This window comes from Vanellus vanellus (assembly GCF_965231255.1).
Source record: "Vanellus vanellus genome assembly, chromosome: 28".
NCBI lineage: Eukaryota > Metazoa > Chordata > Aves > Charadriiformes > Charadriidae > Vanellus > Vanellus vanellus.
In genome coordinates, this window is record NC_138933.1 from 2,422,312 (window position 1) to 2,448,628 (window position 26,317).

The 26,317-nt window shown below is 58.6% G+C and overlaps 1 protein-coding gene across 1 annotated transcript in view; it reads left to right on the forward strand.

Moving 5' to 3' along the window:
• LRP1 (LDL receptor related protein 1) overlaps positions 1-26,317 on the forward strand; it is an 89,448-nt gene that overhangs the window by 4,421 nt on the left and 58,710 nt on the right. The window contains exons 2-6 of the mRNA XM_082496382.1: positions 13,194-13,316; positions 19,536-19,673; positions 22,130-22,249; positions 23,134-23,262; positions 23,523-23,786. Coding sequence (XP_082352508.1) covers positions 13,194-13,316; positions 19,536-19,673; positions 22,130-22,249; positions 23,134-23,262; positions 23,523-23,786 — 774 coding nt within the window. The remainder of the gene's footprint in view (positions 1-13,193; positions 13,317-19,535; positions 19,674-22,129; positions 22,250-23,133; positions 23,263-23,522; positions 23,787-26,317) is intronic.

The following is a 26,317-nucleotide window of genomic DNA, read 5'->3' on the forward strand; positions in this document are numbered from 1 at the left end:
TGCATGGGGGTGCTTCCAAAACCACGGGACAGCCTGGGGCAGTGCGGTCAGGGCCAGGCCCTCGGGAGTCATCAAGACCCCAGGGTGGGACAGGCTGTGCCGTGGTCCTGCTGAGTCACCACGATTAGCACAGTGGTAACCAGCGGGTGACACCGTGGCTTTGTCACGGGGCCGGAGGTTCCTCTTCCAGGTGTTGAAATGATTTTGGTTCCCAGATCCGTGTTGAGCACCTTCTTTGTGCCAACCCCGCGGATAAATCCCTCGCTCTGTGCCCCCAAGACCTCCCCAGCTGACCCATGGCCCTGCTTGGGGCTGCCCCTCTCCGAAAGCCGCCTGCCTGCTCACAGTGCCTTGGCCACGCACAAAGTCATTCTGCTTCCAGTTCATCCCAGCACGTCGTGGGGCTTGGCTGGAGCACTGGGGATGAATCTAGTGGTCCCAGGGTTGGGAAACGGGCTCCTTGGAGATGGTGCGGGCTCCTGGTCGCGGTGGCGCGTGGCTGACTCATCCGGTGAGCAATGGATGCATCTGCCCGTTTCCTTCTTGCGGTCCCTGCTTTGCCAGGCAGACAACACTCTCCTTGTGCTTGGACTGAATTTTATCTCTGTCACCTCCTGGAGCGTGCGTCTGGCCATGTTCCCGTGGATGTCCCTCTCTGTGCGGGGACGTTCGGATCCTCAATTGGCATCCGTGGGCTGGGGTCCCTCAGGCAGCCCATCCCCCTCTGCCGCCGCCATGGGGGTGATGCTCCCCATGATCCTGCTGGCTCCTCTACACGAAGCAGCTGCTGCTCCCCAGGGAGGGGGGAGGATGCATTTCTGGGCCCTGTCTGCATCGCGGTGGTGCAGAGGAGCGCCAGCGAGGCTGCTGAGCCCAGTGTTGCGCTGGGGGAACAGCTGGCACCATTGCTGCCGGACCCAGTGCTGCGTGTGCAGGGGGTTGTCCCATCCCAGGGGTGCAGGACATGCTTGGGGGACCCTGTGGGTGGTTGGGTTGGCTGGCGGCGCCTGGGCTGGATGGGTGAGTGCCGGGGCCTGGCTGAGCACATGGGGAGGTTTTGCATCCGGCGCCGTCTTCCACTGGGTCAAACAGAGCATCGGCCCTGTCCGCGCTGCAGCTTGCCGTCGAGGGGGTGCGTTTTCCTCTCCTTCGGGTGTTGCAAGCCCATGCAAGACCGACTGGAGCTATTTGCAGCCCGGGTTTTGCTGTTGACTTAACTTTTCAGTCACTTCCACTTAATGTACCTTGGCAGGCTGACCTGCCAGCGGCGAGCAGCAGCAGCAGCAGCAAATATTTTCAGCATTTTCTAATTCGGCTCAAACTTCTTGTTTTCTTCGCTCTGTGCCTCTTATTTTAAGAAGGAAAAGTACTGGGTGGGCCTTGAGGGCTGTTTTGCTGGATGCTACTCTCTTGCGCTAGGTTGCTTTCCCCAACACAGTCCAGCCATTTCTAGGGCTAAATATAGACTCACAATGTCCTTTCTTAGCCAGGGGAGCGGAGCAGACCAGAGCTGCAGTCATGCAGATGCTTTGCAGGGTCAGAGACGGTCCCAGCACTGCTTGAAGCGGAGGGCTCGTGGGGTTGGCCACCGAAACGTTGGGTAATGACCTCGCTGGCAGCTCAAAGTGTCTCCAGTGGGACCACACTCGAGGTGCTGCTGAGGGGAGGGGTGGGAAGAGCAGCCTCAGCTCTGGGGAGCGTCATCCTGCTGCGAAGGTGCAAGCGGGTCTGTCATGTCCAAAACGTGTGGACTGAGGCACTGGTGGGAATTGCGGCTGGCTGGGAGGCAGTCTAATTGAGGTGGAAGTCACATCTTTAATTGAGTGGACTAATTAGCCTCTTGCAAGATAGTGTTTCTGCAAATGAGACCGCGGCAAGGATGGGCGGGCGTTGGCAGTCGCATCGGTGCGTGAGGTGGTGACGGGCAGGTGAAGGGCGCGTCGAGCGTGCGGTGCACCGGGTCAGCACCAGGGGCTGTTGGCATGGGGGTGAGGGAAGGAGTTGCTGCTTTTAGACTTGCCACAGGACTCGGGCTTCTGGTCTGTGTTCCGTGGCGACCGAACTGAGGAGGAGGAGGATTTTGGCTGTGGGGGACGAAGGCTTCCGCAGCCCTGGTGCTGCTGCTCCTCTGTCCCCGCCTGGCTGGGGGTGGCTGGCTTTTGTTTGCTGTGGGCTGCCAGGCAAATTGTTGTTTTAATCTGCCGAGAGCTCTGAAACGCATCAATCTCGTCCATTTACTTAATAAGGCGCAGCTCTTTGTTTGCCGGCGCCACCGTGCGTCGTGGTGTGCAGGGACCAAGCGCTGGCGGGGTCCCGCATTCACACAGCGGTGCATTGTAGCTGGTGAACAGTCAAGTGTCTCGACTGCTCGTGCCGCCGGTGAGAGGGGCTGCGCCGGGGGGTGCCCACACCTCGTGCTGCTGCATCACCTCTTTGAGGCTGAGTCCCTCCTGGTGTCCCCTTCCTCCGCGTCACTGCGACCCGGAGGGGGCAGAGTCCCCCGATGTCACAGTAGCGCACACTGGCACCTCACAGGTGCGCCCAGTGATCTTGCTCTTCGTGCCATGCTCAGAATATGAATATCGTGGCCTAAAGGATCGCAGGCGAACACAAACGCTCGTGCCATGAGTGTGACGCTGCGGCACTGGGGAGCGGCTGCGCTGCCCACCGTGCCCCTGTCTGCTCTGCAGCTGCCGGACCGGTGGGGTTGCTGCCGGTGGGGCTGCTGGTAGGTGCCCACCTTGTGTGTGCCCACCGCAGCTACTCGGAGCAGCCTCGTCTGGGGACAGGCACGTTGCTCGTCCCCAGCTGCCGTCGATGCCCTCAGCTGTGCCCAGCTGGGTTTCGGGCCAGGAGAATGGCTCCAGCTGATGCACGGCGCTCGAGGGCGGCTCTGACCCCGGGGCCAGTGGCATCCCGAGTGTGTGGCACTTGCAGCGTCTGTGTCCTCCCTCGGGCGCGTGTGCCGGCTCGGTGCAGGACCCCATCCCTCCGGGCAGCCGGCGTGGGGAGCAGAGCCGGGCAAAGGCTGTGAAGGGTTTCCTGCCGGCGCTCAGCGCCGCGGGTGTCGTGGAGCCTTTTTATTGTTTGGAAAAGGAAGCACTTGGGTTTAATACTTCCCGTGGCGGCTGCCTTCCCAGCGGCCCAGGCGGATGCTGCAGGGCACTGGGGGCAAGTGCTATGTGGAGGGTCGGGCTGTGCCTGCGCCTCCACTCCGGGGCTGGCCACAGCCACTGCCATTGCCCCCGAGCAGGGACCCACGGTTCCCGGGTCATTTCCAAGGAGGGAAATTTCCTGTCCTGCTCCTGAAAACATCAGCTGAAATGTCTGCAGGCCGGTGGCCCCGTCTGTGCCGTGGGACATGTCCCCTGCTGCTCCTGGCGGCTGCTCCTGGCAAGGCCGGTGGCCTCACAGTGGCTCAGTGCCTGCACCGCTTCCCACTGCGGCCCCCGGCCACCGCTGGTCCTTCCAGGTGGGTTCGCTCAGCGTCTCCTCTCGCGGCCTGGAGGGTGTTTTCCCTGCGGAAGTGCAGATTTGGAGCCTAGCGCCGCGCTTACACACCAGCTTGGTCTCCTCTGCAACTCCTCCTCCATTGCTCCTCCGCAACTGCTCCGATGCCATCGTCCGTTGAAACCTGCCCGGCCCCACATCCTTTTCGCCGCGTAAAATTTTAAAGCTTCTTTTCCTGCAGCTTGCAGAAGATAAAAGCAGACAAACCAGGATCCCTGACCTGCAGGAGCCGCCTTGGAGCATCCGAGCAAACTGGGCGAGCGGTTCATTGCTGGCGTAGCCAAGCTGCACTGGTGGAGATGCTGAGGGGTAGGGTAGCGCCTGGGACGCAGCATCACAGCAGCCATAACTGTACTGGATTCCTCTTTATTCATATTTACCAGCTATAAACAGATGGGACATCTTACCATGCTGAGGACTTTTTTCCCTTTACCTCTTAAAATACAGCTGCACAAGGAGCGCTGCGGCGCTGAGAAGACCTGCCCCGGTCCCTTGGCACGGCGCGCGGGGACACAGCGGGTCCTTCTCCGGTGATCTGCACGGCTCATCTGAGCAGCAGCGGTGACAAGCCCGGGCGTTGTGTGGTGGCCTCGCACGTGGCTTTGGGGTTCACTCTGCTGTTTCTGGGTTTCCCCCTGCCCCGCTCGGGTTTGGAGCTCGCTGTTTGGGTGGTGGCTGTGGCTTGTGGGCACGGGGGCTTGGTCGCCCACCTGGTGCCCATGTCTGGGGCCGGAGCTGCAGTGGGAGGGGCAGTGCCGGGCTGGTGCGGCGGCCTGGGGAGTGAAGCAGGGATGAGCTCCAGCATGGACCCCCTCGAGCCGCAGTGCTGTGCAGCTGTCTGAGGATGCTGAGGTGCTGTGGACTGCAGCTCTGCGAAGCCGCTGCAGGACGTGCCTTCCCAGGATGCACTGTCAAGGAAACCCCAAACCTTCCCCTGTCCCACACAACCGCCTCGCCGGTGAGCATGCACTTGCTGTGGAAGCTGCCGTGTGGCCTGTGCCTGGAAAGCGCTGGCGCAGGTGTGGTGTCCGCCAGCACGAGGGCTCTTCCCTGGCCGGGCTGGGAGGCAGTGGTTTGTTGTGGCTGTGTCCTCACGTGCTGGTCGGGGCTGCTTTTGGGGACTGGGGACGGGAGTAGGGGGTGGCTGGCAGCCCTGCGCAGGCAGAGAGCGCTGGCAGGAGTGGGCACAGGCTGCGGCGCTGCTATGGGTTGTTTTCTCCTGGGGAGACCTTGACAAGAGCAGGAGATGGTGTTGTGCGATGGGTGGCGTGGGGGCTCTGTGACCTTGTCCTCCCCAGAGCTGGGAGATGCTCCCCAGAGCGCACGGGTCCCCGGAGGACCTCAGGAGGGGACCCGGTAGCTGGAGATGGAGCTGGGTCTCCAGGTTCTCGTTCCCCCTCCTGTTGCTCTCCAGCCTCCTGGAGCCCCTGCGTCTCCTGGGGGACAGGATGGTTGAGTGAGGGGGGCGACTTCTCCCTGCCCCGCTGGGGTGGGACCCCCGGTGTGCTCCCTGCTGGGACCCGCAGGGGTGACCACCCTGAGGTGGGTCCCCGCATCCTCGGTCCCCGTGAGCCGGGGCTGTCCGGGTCGTGGCTGGCGTGGGGGCTGCGTTCACACGGGCAGGTGGAGCAGAATCCAGAGCAGCTCTCCGCGCGAATGCGCTGCTCAGGAATAAAAGTCCCTTTATGCCGGAATAATTAGTGTACTCAGAGCACGCTAATTATTCTGGGATAAAAGTGACTTTTATTCCGGCAGAGTGTCCTCTCAAAGGGCCCTTTCTGCCCGCTCCCGGGGCACAATAGCTGCTCTGCTCCGTTTCCCCATCTCAGACAAAGTCCTTATTTGCGAAGCCAGCGAAATTGAGTTGACTAATGAATTAAGGCCAATGGTTTTGGCCTGGCTCCAGTGCTTTGAAAGCCTTGGCGAGCTGATGCCCGTCCGGGCAGGAGGGAAGCGCGGCACCCTCCTGCCCCGGCAAAGCCCCTGCCGCCGGCTGCCTGCAGCCCCGGGCTGCGCCACGGCGTTCCGGCAGCGTCCTGCCCCCTGATTCAGCTGTCCAGATGAAATGCCTATTAATCTATAATGTGCAATTGCTTTATTGCACAACGCAGGCAGGTCTCTGGAGGAAGCGTTATCAGCTTTAGCCACAAGCCATAAATAACTGCCTCCAGTGCAGAACACTATATTCTGTTTGGGTTCCCAACTGCCCAGGGTGTAAACATCCCACTTCTCATTGCTAGAATAAATAAAGGGAATAAAACCTTCTGAGCAGGTAGAGGGGGTGGGGGGGGCCTCCGCAACAGCCCCCCCCCACCAGCTGGGGGGTCTCCTGCCCACTGTCGCTGCCTCCTCCCCACCCTGGGGCAGGAGAAGGGCTGACCTGGGGCGAGGGGAGAGCGGGGCGTCCCCCTGGCAGGGATGGCCGCCGGCCAGGGACGGCTGCAGCCCATCCAACTGCACCGAGAGGACTTAAGCCCCTTTCTCTTGGCTGCAAATGCTTTTTTTTTTCTTTTTTTTTTTTCTTCTTTTTTTTTCTTTTCATTTAAATTGCAGATAAGCTGCAAAAAGAGAAAGAAATAAAAAAAAGCATGAGTCCTCCTTGAAACCCCCTCCACTGCGTGGCTGGAGCCTGCCCCTTCTGCCCCTCCCCACCATGTTTTGTATGATCGAGCTCTTTTTTTTTTTTTTTTTCCTTTTTTTTTTTTCTTTTTTTTCCTCCCAGTTCTGAAAATGCCGTGGGTTCGTTTCATCTGGTTCCATCTCCTGCCATTTTTCAGCTCATTCTTCTGCGGACCTCTCCATGGGGCCAGAGGAAGGAGGGGGACGGGGGGGATTGCACTCCGGTGCAGATCTCCCAGCTTCTGAATTTGGTTTAAAATGCAAATTTTTTTTTTTTTTCTTCCCCCCCATCTTTTTTTTTTTTTTTTTTTTTTTTTGTCTTTTTAATGCATTTCATCTGAAGGCGGTGGAGCTGCCGGGGATCGGGAGAGGAAGGGGCTGGGCAGGGGGGGGAGCACATTCCTCCCAGCGCGTCCAGATTTCCTGATGCGTATTCGCATTTAAATCGTCTCCCCCTGGATCTGTTTGAAGTCAGGTGGCCGCGGCGCTGTCGACGATGAAAGCCGCCCTTGGGAGCCACAATATCATTTTATTCCCCTTCCCCCTCCCTGCCGGGGAGGACGGATGCTCTCCGGCAGCCTCCATCTTCCAACCTTCTCACCCCGCTGCCCATCCATCGTCCTTCTCCCTCGTCCTCCTTTGTCTGAGCCGGGACGCAGTGCTGGCCGGTCCCGGGAACCCCATCCTGGGGTGGAGGTGTTGGGGGGGCTGCGCTGGGTGGGTGCTGGGGATGGATTCTGAGGCGCTTCGGCGCAGTGTGTGCTGTGGGCGCTGCCAGGGCTTCTCCCCTGCGCCCTGCACTGTGTCACCTCCTGTGCTGCCCCGGACATGGGGCTCTGCCACCTGGGGGGCAATGGAGCTGGGGATGTCCCTGGAGGGGGACGTTGGCGTCCTGGCTGCACCCCGAGGTACCCGGTGCAGGAACCCAGTTGCTCCCAGTCTTCGCCCTGGTGTCCCTGGGGAGGGACGGGTGTCACTCGCCCTGGGGAGTGCCCGCGCGGGCAATGGAGGGTGCGCAGAGCGTGGCCCCGTGGATGGCTGTGCCGAGGGCTGTGCTGTCCCCAGCAGGGTGGTGGGTTTCTCTGGGGGGGCTGCCAGGCAGCGCCGGGGCAGCGGATGGGACCCATCGCACATGTCCCACTGGGCAGTGGGGGCGAACACGTGGGGTGACAGTCCCGGCCGTACCCCAGGATGGGGCTGGGGGCCGACGGGACGGGACCTTCCAGTTGGTTCCAGAGAGCATCCCCCATGCAGTCAGGGGAGATGAGCCAGGGCCGGAGAGGGAAACCAGGGAAGGCCACGGCACGCTGCAGGATGCGCCGGATCAGTGCCCAGAGTGGCGGTTGGGGGCTCTGCCGGCACTTCTCTTTGGTGGGACATTTGTTGTTGGTTCCAGTTCGCCTCCTCAGCATCTCTAAAAACCCTTTGAGTTGCAGCAAACCCCCTCAAGAGCCCATAGACCGCCCTTCTCCTCGGCCGGGGTGCGCTTTTCCAGCCATGGCCTTTCCGATGAATGGTGTTTTGCCACTGTTCCAACATCTCAGGCGAAGCAGAGGCGCTTTTCTGTGCAAAATTGTCTTTTTTTTTTTAAACAAGGTTAATGCCTCATGATTTAAATGCAATAGGCAGACTTAAAAGGAAAGGGGGGGGAAATAAATGTATTTTAAAGTCAATATTTACTTAGCGATTGGAGGGTCCCCTCCCCCCGGCCCGGGCGTGCATACCTGTGGCTTCGTCGGCGGGAACGGCCGGGAGTGCACAGCGACGTCATTCATGGATGCGGCAGCGGCTGGGACGGAGCAGTGGATCTGGTTTGAATATTGGAGGGGGCCGGATGGAGGAATTGCAAAAATGCATTTGAACTGTTTAGAAATCTTGTATTTAAACGCAAAACAAACAAATAAGCCTTCCTTTCCCCTTCCCTTTGAAAAAAAATGTGCCTACAAACTTTGGGTTTTGTTATTTTAAATGTCTCTATTACCCCGTCTAGCTTTTTGGAGTCAAAGGACACGGCAAATTTACATTAGTTGCCAGCTTGCAAATTCTGCACAAACTTCTGCACAGCGCTGTGCCCCTGTGGGGATTTGGGGTTTCAGCATCAGCCTCGTGGCGTCGGCCCCAGACCCCAGACAGAGGCGGAAGAGCTGAGGGGTGCGTGTGCGTCCCGGTGTTATCTATCCTGGTGTCTGTCCCGTGGCTGCAGAGAAACTCTGGGAAATCAGAATAGTCCTGAAAGCACCAAAAAGGAACAAATCACATTTTTTTTTTTTCTGAAATTCAAGGACAAAGGATGGGCGATGTGGAGGAGAAAGATGAAAGTATAAGGTGACTCTGATTTTTGTGTTTGGTTGATTGGGCAACTTGGCCGATCTGCCGGCTCGGTGCTGTGGGACCGCATGGCAGTGCTTCGGGGGGGTCCCGCAGGGAATACAGCTTGGCTGTTACTGGGGAGAGTGGCCTTGGAGTTGTGGTGTGCTGTGGCCGAGTGATGTCCTGAGGGCTGAGTGGACCGGGAGGGACGATGGGACATGGTGTTCAGCTGCCTGATGGGACAGGCTCTCCCCTGGGGAAGGCAGTCAGCCAAAAGCGGCCAAAATCGGCCGAAATGGTAACTGAGAGCAGAGCAGACTGTGGCAGTGGCTCCCCCGGCACCTTGGCCTGCGTTAAGTCTTCATGGCATGCACTGGCACACCCCTGGTGCCAACACGCTCGGGATGGTGGTGAGATTGCCGTGGCTCGATGGGGCCGGAGCTTGGCAGATGCCACCATTGCTTGCCAGGGCTTTGCCGTCCCCCCGATGGTTTCCTGCCCAGTTTTTGCCCTCTAGAACAGCCTGGCAGATTTTTGTCTCGCCAAGGCAAAACGCTGGGGGTGTCCAGCTGGGTGTGCTGCATGTGTCGCTGCAGCCCCTCTCACCCGTCCTGGCGCGGTACAGGGCGAGCTGCCGCAAGCCGCCGGGGCCGAGCCGTGCACTGGGCGGGTTTGCGGACCTCAGCGCAGGGCAAAGCGCAGCTGTGTTTGTGCAGCGCCCGCAGTGCGTGTGTGCTTCGGCAGTGCGCGGAGGGGAGCGGGTGGATGGGGACGGAGACCTGGGAGGAATGTGGAGTGGATTTGTTTTTCTCCCTCTCGAGCGTTCTTCCCCCCCAACCAGAACATCTGTTTTGCAAATCACGCTCATTCCAGTCCGTATTTATGGCCAGCGCTGTTTCCTTTGCGGAGTATCGGCCGGCCACCGCCTCCCGAGGAGGGGAGGAGGAGTTCGGCTGAAGAGGAAAGTATGTCTTGCTCCGGCAGAGTTCTGGAGTGTTTTTGTGGTTTGCGCCCAGTCTGTATGGGTTCTCATGCCGTACTCATCTGCGCGCTGAAGGTAACTTGGCTTCTGCTCAAGGTGGAGACCTCCTGCTCTCTCCCACCTCCCCAAAGAGTCCATTTAAATGGAAGTGTCAATTTCTTGCTTCAGGCAACAATGAAATGTGTTTTGTTGTGTTTCTGTAACTACCCTTTTCCCCACCCGTGTCCGTGGGGCGGTGGGCGCTCGGTCCCGTCCCGCCTGGGAAGAGATCGCTGCCGCTCCGTAAACCCAAGGGGGGGTCTGCTCCCACCCCCCACTGCAGAAGAAGGATCCCCTTTCTTGCACCCAAATAGCCATTTATTTATTTATTTATTTTTAAGTACAATTTTTTTCCCCTCTGTCCCTGTTGAATTACTTTTAAGCAGGGATCTCTCCTCCGACTGCCAAAGAGGGACGTGTTTTCGGCGGGCGGCTCTTGCAGCTGCCCCGGCCCTGCTCTGAGCTGGCCATTGTGCGCTGCATGAAGGCGCCTTTATTCTCCGAGCCGGAGCCGGAGCTCCGCTCTGCGCTGCCATTGCCGCTTCTGCTGGTGCGGCCGCCTGGCTCGCGGCACGGCATTTGGCTCCACGTGAAGGATGCATTAATGGACACCTTCTCTAATTGTCCACCTGGCACTGAGGCATCTCCACACTTACTCTGGGGCCATTTAACTTGCTGGGAACATGCCGTGGAAAAACAGAAAGTGCATGGTGCTGCGGAGCCCGCAGAGCCGTCTGCCGAGAGGGGCAGCGATCTCCTTCCCTCCCACAGCAGTTGGCGTGTGAAAGCGCCACTGGAAACCGCGTGGCCTTGCGCTGCGGAAGCTCTCCTTGTGCTCGGGCATGGCGGAGGGAGGACAGTGGGTGGTTTGAGCCAGGTCTGGGTACAGCTTTGCGGTGGGTCAGCGTGCCCTGCAGCGGCGGGACTGCGCGCTGGGGGGGACATGACTGAGCTGGAGCATCGCCACCTCTGAGAGGAGTGGGAGTGAGCAGTGTGTGTGCCCTGGGGGCAGCTGTCTTTGAGAGCACTGGTGCCTGTGCAGCCTGACAAAGTGTGTGCGAGCGACATTTCAGTGCTTGGAAGAAATCCTGCGTGTTCTGCTCCTGCGCAGGGGAGCTGCGGCAGCCTGAATGTGGCCAGCCCTGGTGCGGGGCTGCCCATGCGGCACATGGGGATGCCATCCTCGAGCGAGGGGAATGTGCCTGGGGAGCACCTCAGCTCCAGGACTGGTGTCTCCGGTGCAAAACAAGATCCCGTCTGGGCTCTGGTTTCTCCTCTTGTGCAGATGCAGCCCCGCAGCGAGTGGCTGGGACGGGGCAGTGGGCTGGGGAACATGTGCCGGGCGTTTGCCCTCCTCTTGCTGGGGGTCTCCCTGCTCCCCTCAGGGGCAGGAGGCAGGTCAGAGGCTGAGCTTGACCCGGTGGAGATGGTGGCCACTGTTGGCCTGGTGGGTTCCTGGGTGCTGGCTGTGGTTGGTTGGGCAGTTGCGGCAGCCGTAGGTCACTTTGTGGTTGCTGGAGACCTGGGAGGGTGAGGGAGAGCAGGAAAACCAAGGGAGTGTCGTTTCTTTGCTGTGGTTTTGTTAATGAATCTTGCATTTGGTGTGCTTGTGGCTGGGAGGTGGAGGCGGAAGATGAGCTCCTGCGGGAAAAGGGGGCGGCGGAGCCGGCTTCGGCAGAGAGCTGGTTGCAGGAGGTGCTGGTCCCCACACTGCCAGCCCTGCGCTGCCGTGTCCCGCAGGAGGAAGGGGACAGGTTTGGTCTGCAAGACATCCCTCGCCAAAAGAAGGTGGTGGTGGTGGTGGAGGGGGAGGCATCTGCTCATAACCAGGGATGTTTCATCCATTTTGATACGTCCAGTCTCCATCTTGATTGCGCTGAGCTCCCTGTCGCGGTGTCAAGCCTCTCCCACTGAGCAACGCTCCAATGCTGCCGACGCTTTACAGAGAGAAGGGCAGCGAGGTTTGTAGAAGGTGGTACTGCTCAGTCAAACTGAATGACATCAGACAAAACTCTTTTGCAGGCCTGAGGAATCATTAGCATTACACGGTGGGGAAAGGTCCCTCCTACCCTTCAAGAACCATGATTTGGACTGAGGACTGGACCTTGCCCATCCTCTTCCCTCTCAGCATCCCCACTGCAGACCAGGCAGAAGCTGCCCGGACCTGGTTGCGGCAATTCCTGTGGCAGGAGCTGCGGAGAAATCACGGCACTGTTGCTGCCTGCCGGGAGCCCGTGGGCGCACTGGGCTGTGAAACGCATGAGCTGCAGCATTCGCAGAGGCTCCTGGCCGTGGCGCTGCTTGGTGCAGCTGCAGTGAGGGAGACGCAGAGACACCCTGTTCCGTGGGCTGAGGAAAAAGTTAAGCAGATCCTTGGAGCAGGGAATTTAGCATAAGACTAGGGATGACACAGAATAAAGGTTTAGGGAATTGAGTGTGTTTGACTGCCTTTGCTTTTAACAAACACTTACGGTTGCGTTTCATTGGGTTTTCAAGATTTCCTGCCTTCCCAAGGGCTCGCTGTTCAGAGCAAAAGCTGCAGTCGGCGGGGAAGCGTTCGCCGCAGCGAGCTGCATCCCTGGGAAGAAAGGGAAATGCCTACAGACCAGCAAGAAGATGCCAGAGCCGGGGGGAGGCTGCGGGAACCGCGGTCTGCCACGTGCCAGGGCGACGGCCCCCGCCTGAGAGCCCCCGGCACGGCTGGTCAGCTTCGAAGCCGACACGGCTTCGCTGCTTCGACCCTTCCCAGCTGCGGCCCTGCCGCAGCATCCCCTGCGAATGGCAGCTCTGGTACCCCCATCTGTGTTACCAGGATGGCTACATACGCATTTTTTCAGCTTTGGCACTGCCCCCCCCCCCCCCCCAGCGTGGGTTGGCCAAAAGAGACTCTGGCGCAGTGGCGGCTGACAGGCGAAGCGCAGCGCGGCAGTGCTGGGGATGGGCGAGGGTCTCTGCCTTCCCTCCCGACTGCGGCCCTTCGGCGAGGGGGATCGGGCGGGCTCTGCTGGGGGAGGGGAGGGCAGAGACCCCCCATAGCAGCCTCTGCTCGGGGGGGTGCAGTGACGCCCTCATTGCAGCCAGCCTCCTCGAGGTGCCAGTTTCGGGGGAGGCAGAGCCCCCCTAGTCCGCAGCCGCCTGGGAGGAGGGCATGGGGGCTCTTCCCAGCCCTGTCCCATCCCGGGGGTCAGGCCAGTTCAGTGCTTTCGTTTTTCCTGCTGGATTTTGTTATGACTTTTGTTTTATTTTGCCAACCCTCCCCGGGAGCACCGTCCTAGCCCTGCATGTGCGTTTCCTGGGTGCAGTATGGATGGAAAACCCATCCTGCTGCTGGTGCTGTCTTTGTGATTTAAAAATGTTACTTTTTAATTTGTCCTCATTTGGGTTTTCTTATTTTTTTCCATGTCTTTTTTACTGTCTAGCATAGAAAATAAACCGCCTTTGGCTCCCAGGAGCTAATTCATCCAAGTTAAATGATCTTTAAAATCTGTTAGCGCATCATGGATCTCAGTTCCTGTTTTCTCGCAGTGTAATTAATGCTTCAGTTTAAATTTTCTCCTTTCCTTAGGGGCAAGGTTGATGGATCTGATGCCAGGCTAAAACTTTTGCTGAGCCATTAGGAAGAAATCAAACTAAAAGCAATCTAGTCCTTAATTTAAATTTTATTTTTTTTAAATAACTTGTCTTTGGGAAGAAACTGATCTTGTTTATTATCATTATTTCTTTTCTCATCCAGCACCGAAGACATGTAGCCCTAAACAGTTTGCATGCAAAGATCAGATTACGTGCATATCTAAGGGCTGGCGCTGTGACGGGGAAAAGGATTGTCCGGATGGCTCGGATGAATCACCCGATATATGTATGTATGCCTTTCCTTCCTAATAATGTTCTTTGGTTTTGTTTCATCCACTCTCTCATTGCACAGTCGTTTCAGGGTCCCAAACAGGCAGCATCGCACAACCGCTCTACCTCAGCTCCTGTTTCTCCCGTAGTACCCAGAGTCCGCAGCACCTCAGGGGGGTGGGTACCACTCGTGGCAGGGGTCCAAGCCGTCCGTCTCTCCGTCCTCCCTTTATCTCCCTCACCGCTGCTCCCGGGGCCTCTGGCTCCGGGACCGTGATCCATCGTAACAAAACAGCCTCCTGGGAACGGGGTATCACTGATTTATGCTTTGTTTCCATCAAAATTGGTTTCCACAAGGAAAGCAGAGTCCTGGAGGTGAGGACGCAGCGAGCCGGGTGGGGGCATGGGGTCAGCTCTGCCACAGCAGCATCCCTTCCTCGGGCGACTGAGCCTCCAGTGCCTCCGGTGCCTGGTGTTTAACGGGTGCTTGGGGTGAGGGCTGGGTCGAAGGGAGGAAGGAGATCTCTGGGAGCTCTGGGGAACAGCTGGAAAGGCCACACAGCTTTCCCCAGATGTGTTTGGATTAGGATGCTGTGTTGGTTTTGCTGGTTTTGTCCTGGGCTGTTGGAGCCTTGCTGCCACAGAGGAGCCGGTGGTCCCGGTGCTGGGGATGCCTCTGCCCCAGATGGGGCATTCGGGTCTCTCCAGAAGCAAACAGGGAATCGGGCTGGGTTAGACGGGGCGCAGGGGTTGGGGATGGGGCGTGTGTGTCTTCATGGGGGAGCAAGCCAGAGCCGTGCTGGCACCCAGGGTCTGTGGGTGTGCCAGTCCTGCCGCACCGCGCTGTGCCGGGGGCTTTGCTCCGGCTGGGCTGGAGTGAGGAACCACCTCCCCCCCTGTCCCTGTTTCTCCCTCCATATGATGAGGGAAGCTGTGCTGCCCTTGTTGCCTCATGGGAACAGCCTCGTGAGGTCGTTTTACTGTGCCAGGAAAGCAGCCTCGAGGTGCCGGGCCATCAGGATGGTCACAGCCGGGTTCATCCCTGCCGCTGCTCACCAGCGACCGGCAAAATCCTCTCATCCTCTGGCTCGGAGATCCTTCCCAGCCTCCCACTTCCCACTGCACTTGGCATATAGGTCTCCTCCAAAGCAGTTTCTGGTTCGGCACCAGGGTTATTTATTTCTTAAAGCAAAATGATGCAACCGTCCCCTCCGTGGGAGGGATGAGGGGGCTGGGATGGGCTGTCTGGCTCCAGTCAATCAGCAGCCCTGGAAAATTACTGCGGGAGGACTCGGAGGCCCGTCCCCAGCTGGAAGAAATCCGTCCTGATTGATGTATTCCGCTTGCTGCATTCCACTGTGTCCGCTTCACCACCCCCTGTCCTGATGGGCAGGTGAATGGAAAACAGACCCCTCAGGTGCTTTTCCCCCATCCTCTTCCTCTTTCTTTGCTGCGAAGGCACCACTGGTGGGGGCTGGCCGAGGGTCCCCTGTGGACGGGGAACGCGGAGCTGCACCCAACTGCTCTGGCTGCTGCTGCCCCGGTGGGAACGGGAAAGCATCGGTGACCTTGGCAGCGGGGCCGTGAACACGGACCAAAGCCCAGAATTTCCTCCCTTCTTGCCCTGCCACCACACGTGGGACAGAGTGCATGAGTCTCCATCACCACCACACACCCTAAACTTTGGAAACGCTCTTTTCCTGGGGAGCCGTTCCCTCCCCAGCTGAGATTTGGGGACCTGGAGGGGCTTCACCTTCCTAAGGGACTCTGCTCACCTTCCCCAAGTTCCCGCTTTAAGCATCCCCAACCCCGAGAGCACCAGGAGGGAGCCAGAAGGATGCTGTGCCCTCCGGCACTTGGAGTTGGGGTCAGCGGCTGTCACTGCCGGCTCCTCCACACCGGTGGCAGGGCAGCGCTTGGCACGGTGCTGGTGCAGGTCTGGCCCAGTGCTCGCCTGCGCCTGCCTGTGCCTTTCCCACATGCAGGGGCTGTGAACGGAGGTTCCTGCCTGCTTCTGCCTGCTCCTGCCCAGGCTTGCGCGAGGGGAGCCCAACCTGTCGGCACACGCAGGGCGCGGAGCCCAGTATCTCTGGGATTGCCAGGCAAGCTTTTCTCACGCCACTTCGGCACCGGGGCTTCCAGCAGGCTCTCATCCTCCTTATCTTTTTGGCAGGGAGAGAATGACTTTTATTACTATTATTTAATCTCCTTTTTTTTTTTTTTTAAAGCCCAGGCTGCAAACACAGCTCTTGCACGCTGCTTGGCGCACCCTTTCACACCCTGGCAGCGTGGCAGCGTTATTTACATTGCGCTAATGTACTCATGTCAGAGTCTCTTGAAATGCTGTCTATTATGTGCGAGGTTTTCCTCCCTGGGGAATCCTTTTAAGTATTTGCTGGCTTTGCTTACATGTTAGCTGAGCATAGGAAGAGTTCCCTTTCCGAGCTTGGTGCTGTGTGCATGTCTGTGTGAGTGGCTCCTACCCGGTTCTTGCCCGGTCAGTCGGTTTTTCACTCCACGGAGCTTTCCTGGGGGAAAAAAAAACTTGGACAAGAGCCTCCATCCTGTGGAAAATCAAAGGAGATGAGGGGCTCTGAGAAATGAATTTGCTGTGGCTGAGCTATGGCTGTCATCTGGCGGCTGTGCCCTGGCTGACCTCGTGCCTGCAGCTCTCCCAGCTCAGCTGGGTGCCCTGGCCAAGCTGGGGGTTTGCCCACCAGTGGGACGGCCGAGCTGCCGGCGCGCGATCTCTGGCTGTGTGACACCGTTTGCTTCGCTGCGGATGAGTCTGTGGATCCGTAGCCTTCGGTCACCAGGGTGTTTGCAAGGATTCGGCATCAAACAGTTCATCGGGCTGAGTGCTGGATCTGGACCTGTCAGTGGCGTTGGTCCTGCTTGGGTTCGGACGTGTCTCGAGTGAGCCCATTGTCTGCAGAGCCTTTGCTCTCCTCTTCCCGTGGTGCTGGCACCAGTTGCAGCCGGGAAGCAGCACCGGGTCCTTCCCTGCCCGAGCTCAGCCGGTGCTGAGCTGCTGGTGCTGCAGTCTGTCCCGGTGGGTTGAGTGGGACCATCCTGCTGCTGGCTCCTCCTGCCCCTTCCCTTGTCCCATTCCCCCCACATCTGTGTCTCTTTGGGCTGCTGCCAAACCAACTGCAGGCTGCGTGTACAGGAGGAAGAACTGCTTTTCTTCTTTTCGTCTGTTTTTTTCTTTTTTTTTTTTTTTCCAAATGGTTTTCGGAGGTTAAATTCAGCTCCTTGGGGTGTACCACAAGCTTGTCAAATGTAATAAATTGGCTCGTTTATTAGTGCACCAACACAGTCAAAAGCAAACAAAGTGGCTCGTAGATTAATCCTGCCCTGTTTGTGATAAGTAGTTTGATCCAGGCTCTTTGCAGGGGAATAATGGACACGGCAGATCAGTTTTGACTGATGAACTGCGCACTTTATTTCAGTGCCTTCATTCTTTCGGCCCGTATATTGATACTACTTAATTAACCCTTAATTTGCAATTACTTGGTGCCCAGACAGAGTTGCTGTTCAGCCCTCTGTGAAAAACAAAAGCCATAAAACAGCATCTGGTGAGAAATTCTCCTGCAGATCGTCTGCTGGGTGCCCTGGGTTGGGGCTGGGGAGGGGGACACCCACGTCCCTGACGGCTGTGACGGAGCCTGGTAGTCCCGAGCTCCGTATCGCCCATCGTGGCCGAGCCCAGTGCTGAGCCAGCTGGCTAACTGGAAACAGACTGGAACACGTTTGACACGCAGCCTGTCTGCCGGGGAGCAATCTGGCATCTGGAGCCAGTTAGATTTCCGTTCTTTGGGCACCTCTTGTGCAAGAAGGGGCAACGTGTGTGTCAACAGCCCCGAGTTACTCACTTGGCACAAAATGGACAAACGAAAGGGGATGAGGATTTCACCGTGGCGGGTTGGGGAACCTTTCTGCAAAGTGCGGTGGCTGTGTGCTCTTAGTGGGGGCTTTCGTGGGCTGCTCCTGCCATGGGAACCTCCTGCCCGTCTCTGTGGGAGCCGCAGCGTGCCGGGCTGTGGGGCGGCTTGTGGACGGTTTCCTGTTGGGCTTTAGTTCTGCGGAGGCTTTGGTGCATTTGGGAAGGGCAGAGGAGAAACCCATCCTGCCCTGTCTGCTCCTGGAGTAGCAATTTGTCGTTTATCATAGTCTGGAGGACGGAGGGGTGGGTGTGTGAAGGCGTCTGCTGGGATGTGCTAAGGGGTGTCGCGCAGGGTCAGGAGAACCACGGCGTCGGAGCCAGCAGGTCCCATCCATCCCTCGTCCAAACTCCCCTTGGCCCTTGCCCAGCAGAGCAAGATGGGTTCCTCCTCCCTCGCCCTCCTCGCTGCCAGCTGAGCCCTGGGGAGCACAGGCAGTGCCGGCGGCACAAGTCCTGCCTGTCCCTGGGGCAGTGCCCCCGCAGGCCCCTCCCGCAGAAGGGGCTCAGGCTACACTGGAGAAGGCTCCGTCTGAGAGCAGCCACCCCCAGGCTTTGCCCTTGGTCTCCGGTTATGTGAACAGGGGCTGCGGTGCAGGGGGGCAGTGGGAGACGAGGTTGAGGGAGACGCGCCAGTGCAGCACTGGGGGGAAGATGGGCTGGAGGTAAGAGCCCCCGTCTGCCCGGGGTGTCTGCGGTCCTGATGTCCCTCCCCTGGGGTTTGCAGCCACATATGCTGCTGAGCTTTCAGCCCCACTGGAGTAGCACCTCCTGTGATCCTGCACGCTACGGGTAAAAGCACGTCGAGTGCAGCTCGGCAAGGACAGCTTGCAGGGAGTGAAACCGAGCCCTTGCTGGCTGGAGTGCATTGGCATGGCAGGAATGGTGCCGGATGGGGATGCGCTGGCATGTGGAGTGCTGGGCTGGACTCTGCATGCTGTGTGATGTAACGCTCCTCTCCAAGGAGAGTTTAAGCTTATTTAGGACAAACTCCATCAGTGGAGTCTTAGATGAAGGTGACTGCCGGTCTCAATAGCTGTCTAAAACAGGACCAAGCCTGGACAAAGTGCTCAGTGCATGATGTGCTGCAGGTGCCCTTCTTGGTGCTCACCTGGCACTTCGCCTGCAGCAGAGGATGGGGTGGTCTGCAGGGAGCTCAGGGAGCTATTTCTGCCACTGTCCCTGCTGATGTGAGAGCAGGGCACAAGCAGCCACTGTCTCCCCGTAAAATGGGATTTTAGTGTTTTTGCTTGCGTGCTGCCGTTGACTCAGCAGAGGCGTTGTTGGCGGCTCCAGCCAGAGCTGGCGAAACGCTGCGTGTTCAGCCCTAAAGCCAAACTTAGGTTTGGGGCCAGGGAGGAGGGGAGAAGAGAGCCTGCAGAGGGGAGTTGGGCTTTGCCACGCTCTGTGGTCTGTGTGCTGTGCTGTGCCGTGCCAGTGGGCTGCGGACGCCGAATCTGTGCCATGCCAGCGCTGTGCTGGGGCTTGCTGTCAGTGCGTCACCCTGTCACCCCCAGACAGCTGCCTTCCAGCCCGGGGTGAAGCAGTGTTCAAAGTGACGCTGCTTTTAACGGGGTTTCAGGATGTTAATCGATTTATGGTGTATTTTGTTGTTTGTCTCAATGCCATGCTTCTTTTCAGAGAAGCTTAAAAATAAAGCCTTGCTTCCTTTGTAATTTTTCTAGTTAATAATGGAGATTAAGTCTCCTTATGTTGCGTAGCCCTGGTTCTTAACGACCCCCTACAGGCCTGCCTGCACAGCGGCCTCTCAATAAAGAGCATGTTGGCACCCAAGGGAGCGCTTGGGGTGATGGGGGGCTGTGGTGGCTGTGCTCGGGTGCTCGGCTCTGTCCGACCCCATGTTCCCTGGCCCTCCCAGCAGTGAGGGGGGCCCAGAGCCGTGTGTCCGGGCAGCCCAGAGCGGACGTGACCCGTGGGAGCTCGAAACGGGGAGTCTGGGGGTGCTGAGGTCTGGGGTCACCTCCCTTGGGGAGGTGCTTGTCCTCCGATGGCAGTCTCTGGGGCTGGGCAGAGGGTCCCCATCTGTTCTGGGTCTCCTTCTATTTCACTCACTGGCAATGGAAAAGCGAAAGTTCACTCCAGATGGGGCATGCTTTTCCTCCCCGGGGAACAGCGCCCGGCAGCGGTCCGCCTGCTTTGAAAGGGAAATCCAGTGTCTGTTGATGAGGTTCCTGCAGGGAGAGCTGGGGAGGGTGTTAGCTGTGGGCGATGGGGTTGCAGAGCCGTCGTGCTCTCCCTTTGGTGACGGTTCTGCCTTTTGCTGTCTTGCAGGTCCTCAGAGCAAGGTGTCCCGATGCCAGCCCAACGAGTACAACTGCCTGGGCACGGAGCTCTGCATACATATGAGCAAACTGTGCAACGGGCTCCACGACTGCTTCGATGGTTCCGACGAGGGGCCACACTGTCGGGGTAGGTGTCAAGGGGGGTCGTGGTCAGAGAGATACTGCCCTTGCCTCCTTTCCTCCCCTTCCATAGTCAGGGTCACAAGGTCCCTGTTTGTCCCCAGTTTCTGGCTGTTCGGCATGAGCCCCATGTTGGTTTAACGGCTTCGTGCTGGTGCCACCACGCTCCATGCTCCCATCTCCCAGCCAAGCACAGCCGACACGGTGCAGCTCAGCGCTGGGCTGGCCGGTAGCAGATCCAGAGATTAGCCAGAGCCGCTTGCAAGTGAAATGCCCGTCATTCCTGAGCCTGCAGGACATTAAATAGCTGCATTGTCTCCTGGGTTTAAAAGCTTGGAGGACTGGGGTTCTGGTTCAGATAAGAGATACTGGTATGTTTTTTTCCTAATTTCCAGGAGCTTTGTCCCCCCTCTGAGCCTGTCCCCTGTTGCTAATCCTGCTGGAAAACTCTCCTTAAATCAGTGTGCGCCGGCTTGCTGGTGTGCAGATTAGTCGTGCAGGGACGTGTGTCCTGGGCTGACCCCTGGAGCCGGGTCCCTGCAGGCTCCGGGCGAGCAGCGAGCCCGATTTATCTCCCCAGCCCTTCCTTTGCCCGAGGCGGGGGGCTCCTGCCCCACTCAGCCCAACCCTGGGACACCCTGCCCCAAAGGCTCCCTCACGCCCAGCCATGGCTCTCACGGGAGGAGCACAGGGCGGCTTCTGCAGCTGTGCCCGAGCTGACAATTAATATTTGGCTAATAGTTCTCGTTACTTAAATGGGATCTGATTTTTCACAGCTGGGCAGCGTGTGATGAGGGCTGGGCGCAGGCAGGCCCCATGTCAGGACAGTTACTGCTCGCAAGTTTGGGCACATTGGAGACACAAGCCCTCGCCAGCGCTTGTGTCGGATGCTGCGGTGCCCCCTGCTCACTGGCCAGCACGGGCAGAGCTGCCGGTGCCGCCCTGGGGAGGCATTTCCTCACAGCTGGTCGCGAGCCCCAGCCCCAGCCTGCCTCCGCCCCAGGCTTGGGGAGAGGAGCAGTAACCCCGGTTCATGCTCGGGCTGCTGGAGCCCTGTGGCTACCTGTCCCGCTGCCCCCAGTGCTGGGCCAGTGCCCGCGCCGCTTGCTCCCTCAGCAGCGGGTGGTTTGTCCCACAGAGGTGCCCCTGCAGAGATGTGGGGACGTGCTGAGGACCCTCTGCTGCCCTTGCAGGCATCCACCGAGGTGGAAACGCCGTCGGGGCCTCCGTGCTGAAACGCCCCCCATTGTCCCCCTCCTGCAGACCCGGTGCTCTTGAGTTTTTTTTCTGTTTTTTGGATGCACACAGTGCTTAAAGCTGAGAGATAAGAATCTGAAATGGATAGCTGGGCCTGCCAAAGCTGATAAACCTTGTAAACAACTCGGCCCGGCCCTGCCTGGCTTATTAAACGGTTCCGCATGCGAAGGGCAGGTTTTTCACCGCAGCCCCGGCCGCAAAGGGGGACCTGGGAAGGGCCGAGTGGTTTTGGTTTGGAGAGGCCCGAGGCCTCCACCGGCAGATTTCCTGGGACCCAGTTCAATGACCTCCGAGCACCCAAGTGACCAGGTCGGGCAGGGAGAGGAGGGAAGAGAAGGAAATAAAACCCAACATAAACCAACCCCCCCCCCCCCCCCAAAAGGGCTGCCAGCGCGTCCCTTGCAGCAGGCCAAGCTGACCCGTTGCTAAATGACCTTGATGGAGTTGGAGGCTGCTCCTGTTTATCGACAGAGTGAGGCAGGCAGCCCTGGCCTCCCCCTGCCCGTGGGCAGCACCGGGCAGGTGGGGGCTTTATTGGTGATTATTGTGACTGCTAATGAACCCACGGGAGGTGGTGAGCCAGGCGGCCGTGGCTCTGGTCCCAGCTTCGCCCGGAGCGGCCCGACCCTGACCCTGGCGCTGGCGGTGCTGCCTCCCAGCAGGACGGGCGGCTGTGAGCGCCAGGCTCTGTGGTGCGAGTGCTCCTCCGCTGCTGGTGCTGCTGCTTCTCTGGTGGCAGCGCAGTTGCCAGGCTCCCTGCAGCCCTGGTTAGAGGGAAGCTGCTGCAGAGAGGACGTGGCGGATAAGCTCACCCCGAAGCCTCTCTGGGATCCGTGTCCCTCAGCATACCCCAGTGCCATGGTCCATGCTGCTCTCCTGTGTGAGGGGTGGATGGGTCTTGGTGGCCATGGCCAAACGAGCTCCCAGTGGGAAGCAGCATCAAGTCATTGGCTCTGGGGGGCGGTTGGGGCTGCTCAGACCCCTGTCTTGTGGAGCAGCCACATATCTGTTATGGCCTCCTCTCCCTCAGCTGAGGGTCTCGGTCCTTCCCTCCCCACCAGGAACAGCATGGAGGCCCCCAGCAGAGCCTGGTGGGGTGCCTGGGGGTCCCCTTCACCGAGTGCCGGGACCTGGGTGTCCATCCTATCCCTCACCCCAGCATCCCTCGGTGACATCCTCTCTCCTCTGTCTTCCCTGTCTCTTCAGAACAATTAGCAAACTGCACGGCGCTGGGCTGCCAGCACCACTGCGTGCCGACGCTGAGTGGACCAGTCTGCTACTGCAACAACTCTTTCCAGCTGGCTGAGGACAGGAGGAGCTGCAAAGGTCGGTACGGGGCAGGCAGCGCCGTCACCCCTGGCACGGTGCCGGTGGCTCCTCTGGGCTGTGGCCGATGCCGCTGTCTCGGCAGTGGTGCTGGGACTTGGCCATGCAGCTGGAGGCACCTGGGGCTTGGCAGACCCTGACCTTCAGAGGGGAACATGGGGCTGACAGGATGGGACTCTACCTCCCCGGGCCTGAGTGAGGAATATTGGGAGGGAGTAGGGAAAAGGCTTTGCCTTTGTGTACAGAGTGAGGGGCCATCACTGGGCTTGTGTGTGCTCCCCGTGTCCGTGCCTCAAAGGATGCCAGAAAATAGGAGAGGGTCAGCGAGGAGTGATCAGATCAATGCGATGCCTGGAAACAAGTCTGGAAGTGAGAGATTGCAGCGGCTCCGTCTTTTTCATTTATCTGAGCAGAGGTGAAAGGGGCCTTTATCAGCTCCTGCATGCACCTCTGGGGGCAAGAGCTCTCTGGTGGAGACAGCTCTTTCATCTGGCAGAAGAAAGAGCAGCGCACAAGCCAGGGGTTTGGAAGCTGAAGATTAGAGAAATTCAGACTGGAAATTTAGGTGCAGATTTTGCAGAGTGGGGGGGAGGGGCAGTGGATAATTAGGCCTTGAAAAGGCTCAGCTGTGAGGCAGGGATTGTCCTCTTGCTGCCGTGCTGCAGATGCTGGAGCAGAAAGCTGGGGGCTGCCACAGGTGTGGTGAGGTGATGTCGGACAGGTATTCCTCTGGAGGCCATTGTGACTGACCCTTGGGTTTGGGGATCATAGCGTCCCCTGCAGCTCTGCCTTGGAGAAAAGGGGGAGCCTTCGTTCCCTCTTAAGGCAGCCAGGGAGAGACGTTCGCTTGTCCAAACGTTGGGGGTTTTTGCCTTCTTTTCCAGACTTTGATGAATGCACCGTCTATGGGACCTGCAGCCAGACGTGCACCAACACAGAGGGCTCCTACACGTGCAGCTGTGTTGAAGGGTACCTCTTGCAGCCTGATAACAGATCCTGCAAAGCCAAGAATGGTGAGATCCTTGGCGGTAGAAGCGTGCTGCTTGTGGGCAGCTCTGTAAACTGTGGCCTCCTGCCATTTGAGTACCCCTGCCCGCAGGTCAGGGTGCTCAGCCCTGAGGACTGTCCTGTGCTACCGCCTTCTTGCGCATGTTGGGCTGCATGTCAGGGCCTTATTTTCATTGTCACAGAAGGGCCAGGCTGATGCAGCGTTGCAGCCATGAGCTTTGGGTGCTCTGCCATGACCGCCCTTCTCCCCTCCTTTCCCTGCCAGAGCCCGTGGACCGTCCTCCTGTGCTGCTCATCGCCAACTCCCAGAACATCCTGGCCACCTACCTGAGCGGAGCCCCTGTGCCCAACATCACCCCCACCAGCGCCAAGCAGACAACGGCCATGGATTTCAACTACATTGAGGATACGGTGTGCTGGGTTCACGTGGGTGACAGTGCCTCCCAGACCATCCTCAAGTGTGCCAAGATCCCCAACCTGAAGGGCTTCGTGGAGGAGCGCTCCATCAACATCTCCCTCAGCCTGCACCGTGAGTGCCTGCTCCCCTTTGAGCCTTGTTCCCAGTCCTTGCTCCCCCAGTCCCTGTCTCCTTTCAACAGCCTGAGCGTCCACAGCCAGCAGTGGGTGAAGCAGGGGTGTATTTTGGTAGGAGGCAGCTTTCCATGGGGCCAGGCACCAAGGCTTCAGCACAAACATAGCTTTTGGCTTTCCTTTTCCTTCCTCTTATTGTTTTTAGCAAGTTTTTTGGTTTCCTTGTGTACGTATTATGAGGAAAAATGATGCAGTGAGGAGCAGAGATGGTACCTGTGTAGCTGCTTCGGGATTGGTAGTTCTCATTTCTTCCTCTCTTGTTTTTTGCCCCATGTTCCTCTGGCCAAACCAGGAGTTGGTCCTCACCCCAGGTAGTGACTGAGAGCAAAATCTCGACCAAAAAGTGCCACATGAGTCACCGGTGTGAGTGGCAGATGGTGGTTTCATTCCACTTGTGTCTACCCGGCTGTAATGAGTGTGGTTACAGCTCCGTCTCCTGTTTGGGCTTGCTGGTCCCAGTTCAGCAGTCAGAATGGGAGGAAGAGTTGCTTGCTGGGATTTCGGTGCTCTTTGACTCAGGCCTGTGCCCACTCTCCCGAGAGCCTCTGCCTGGTGAGGGGTCCCAGCGGAAGCTGTGGGCTTGGAGGAGCCTTTCATGGGTGCTGTTGCATGTGCAGTGGGGTTGGTGGGGTCCCCCCAAGAGGGGAGGTGGGTGGATGCCATAGCCGTACAGCCGGGATGTGGGAAACTGCTCTTGGTGTTGTACTGTGGCTGATTTTATCCTATGAAACCACAGACCAAATCAGTCAGGGTGGGATTGGAGGGGTCCAGGGTTTGCAGTGTGTCACCATCAGGTTTTGCAACCCTCAGCTTCCCTGGCGTCATCTTCCTGCGGTCTTTTGCCCCCTGAAATTAGGGGTGCTTCCAGAGGGAGACTGCGGGGCCTGATGCAAGAGGGACCCCCCTCTCTGCAGACATGGGTGGTGTTCTGTGATGAGCAATAGCTAACCTCGCAAATTAGATGAACGTGTACGAACCGATCTTTGCAAATGAGTAAAGGTCTTGGGTGGATCTCGGAGCCGAGGGCGTTTCTCTGACGAGGGCAATGTCATGGTGCTGGGGGAGCTGGCCGAAGCCCTGGCTGCCATGGGGGGCATGAGCCAGGGACCCGCTGGTCCCCTGCCGCCCCTTGGGCCACGCTGGGGCTGGGGCGCTGCAGGCTCCAGCCGCTGCACCCTGCCGAGGGTGTGTGCAGCACAGTTAATTTAAGCTTGCACTGTGTATTTTTAGGGCAGTGTGTATTTTTAGGGAGAGGCCTCACCCTTTGCTCTTGCAGGCGATAGCCTGAAATTAGGCAGGACAGGGCTTGGCTCTGCTCTCCGCTCCCCCCCAAATGGCTTAAAGAGGTCTGCTTTTGCGTGCTCCTCCTGGCTCCTCTCTTAAGGCTTCCTCGGGCTGAGTTTGGTCTCCCCGTAGTTCACCGGCGGGGCAGACGGCAGCATCACGTAAAGCTCTAGCTGCGCACTTTTTCCTGTCAGGCTCAGTTTTATGTTGTAATTTCCCGCAGCTGGGAGTTGCAATGGAGACCGTGGCTCCTGGATGGCACGTGAGCTGTGGGTTGGCCCAGGGGAAGAGGAGCCTCTGGGGTTCAGGTGGGAGGTTTTGGGGTGTTCCTGAAGTCTGCCCGGGTCCCTTTCCACAGCTGGGTCCCCGCACTGGGAGGGTCCCGAGCTTTCCGGGGTGCCTCCACCTGGCTGTGGATGGCGCGAGGCTGAGGGTGCAGCAGCCCCAGGGATGGTGACCCAGTTCGTGAACCGAGGTGGCTGCAGGAGGAGCAACCACCGTGACCACGAGCGAGTGGTGGTGAGGTGTCAGTGCAGGATCAGGACCTGCAGCACTGACCGCAGCCCCTCCACCATACCCAGATGAGGTCGTCGGCCTGGCGGGCTTTTGGGGCGGTTGTTTGGACAACTCCAGCTTCGGTAAGTTGATCTGAGACACGACCTTTTAATTACAGTCAGGAGGGGAAGGCAGCTCATAATAAGAGCGTGTTCAAGTCCAAACAAGAAAAGGTGCCTTGCTTTGCTTGGCCTCCTGATCAGCTGCGATAGCTCAGGGTGGGAAGAGGGGAATTCAGCTGACCAGGATGGGAAAGCACCTGCCCTTGCCCCAGGACGGCGGGAGCATTCCCATCCGTGGGGAAGGGGGCACCATTGGCTCCCACGCATGGTCCCTGCTGCTGTCAGGTGGAGGCTGGTTGCAGAGGAGCTGCAAAGTGTGGAATGGCCTCAGGTGTGGGCTGTGGAGCACAACCACACACCCAGCACTGATTTCCAGCCCGGAGATGAGATGTGAGCTGTGGTGTGTTTGTGCCATTACCCTCCTTGCCTGCAGACTGCGCTCTGGTGGGTACCTGCTGCCTGGACAGATGTGTGCCGTCTGGAAAAGTGGCATTAATAATGACCATCCAACCTACCTCAGAAGGAGTGAGAGCACAGCTCCTGTGTGTCTCCCGGCAGATCATCCTCC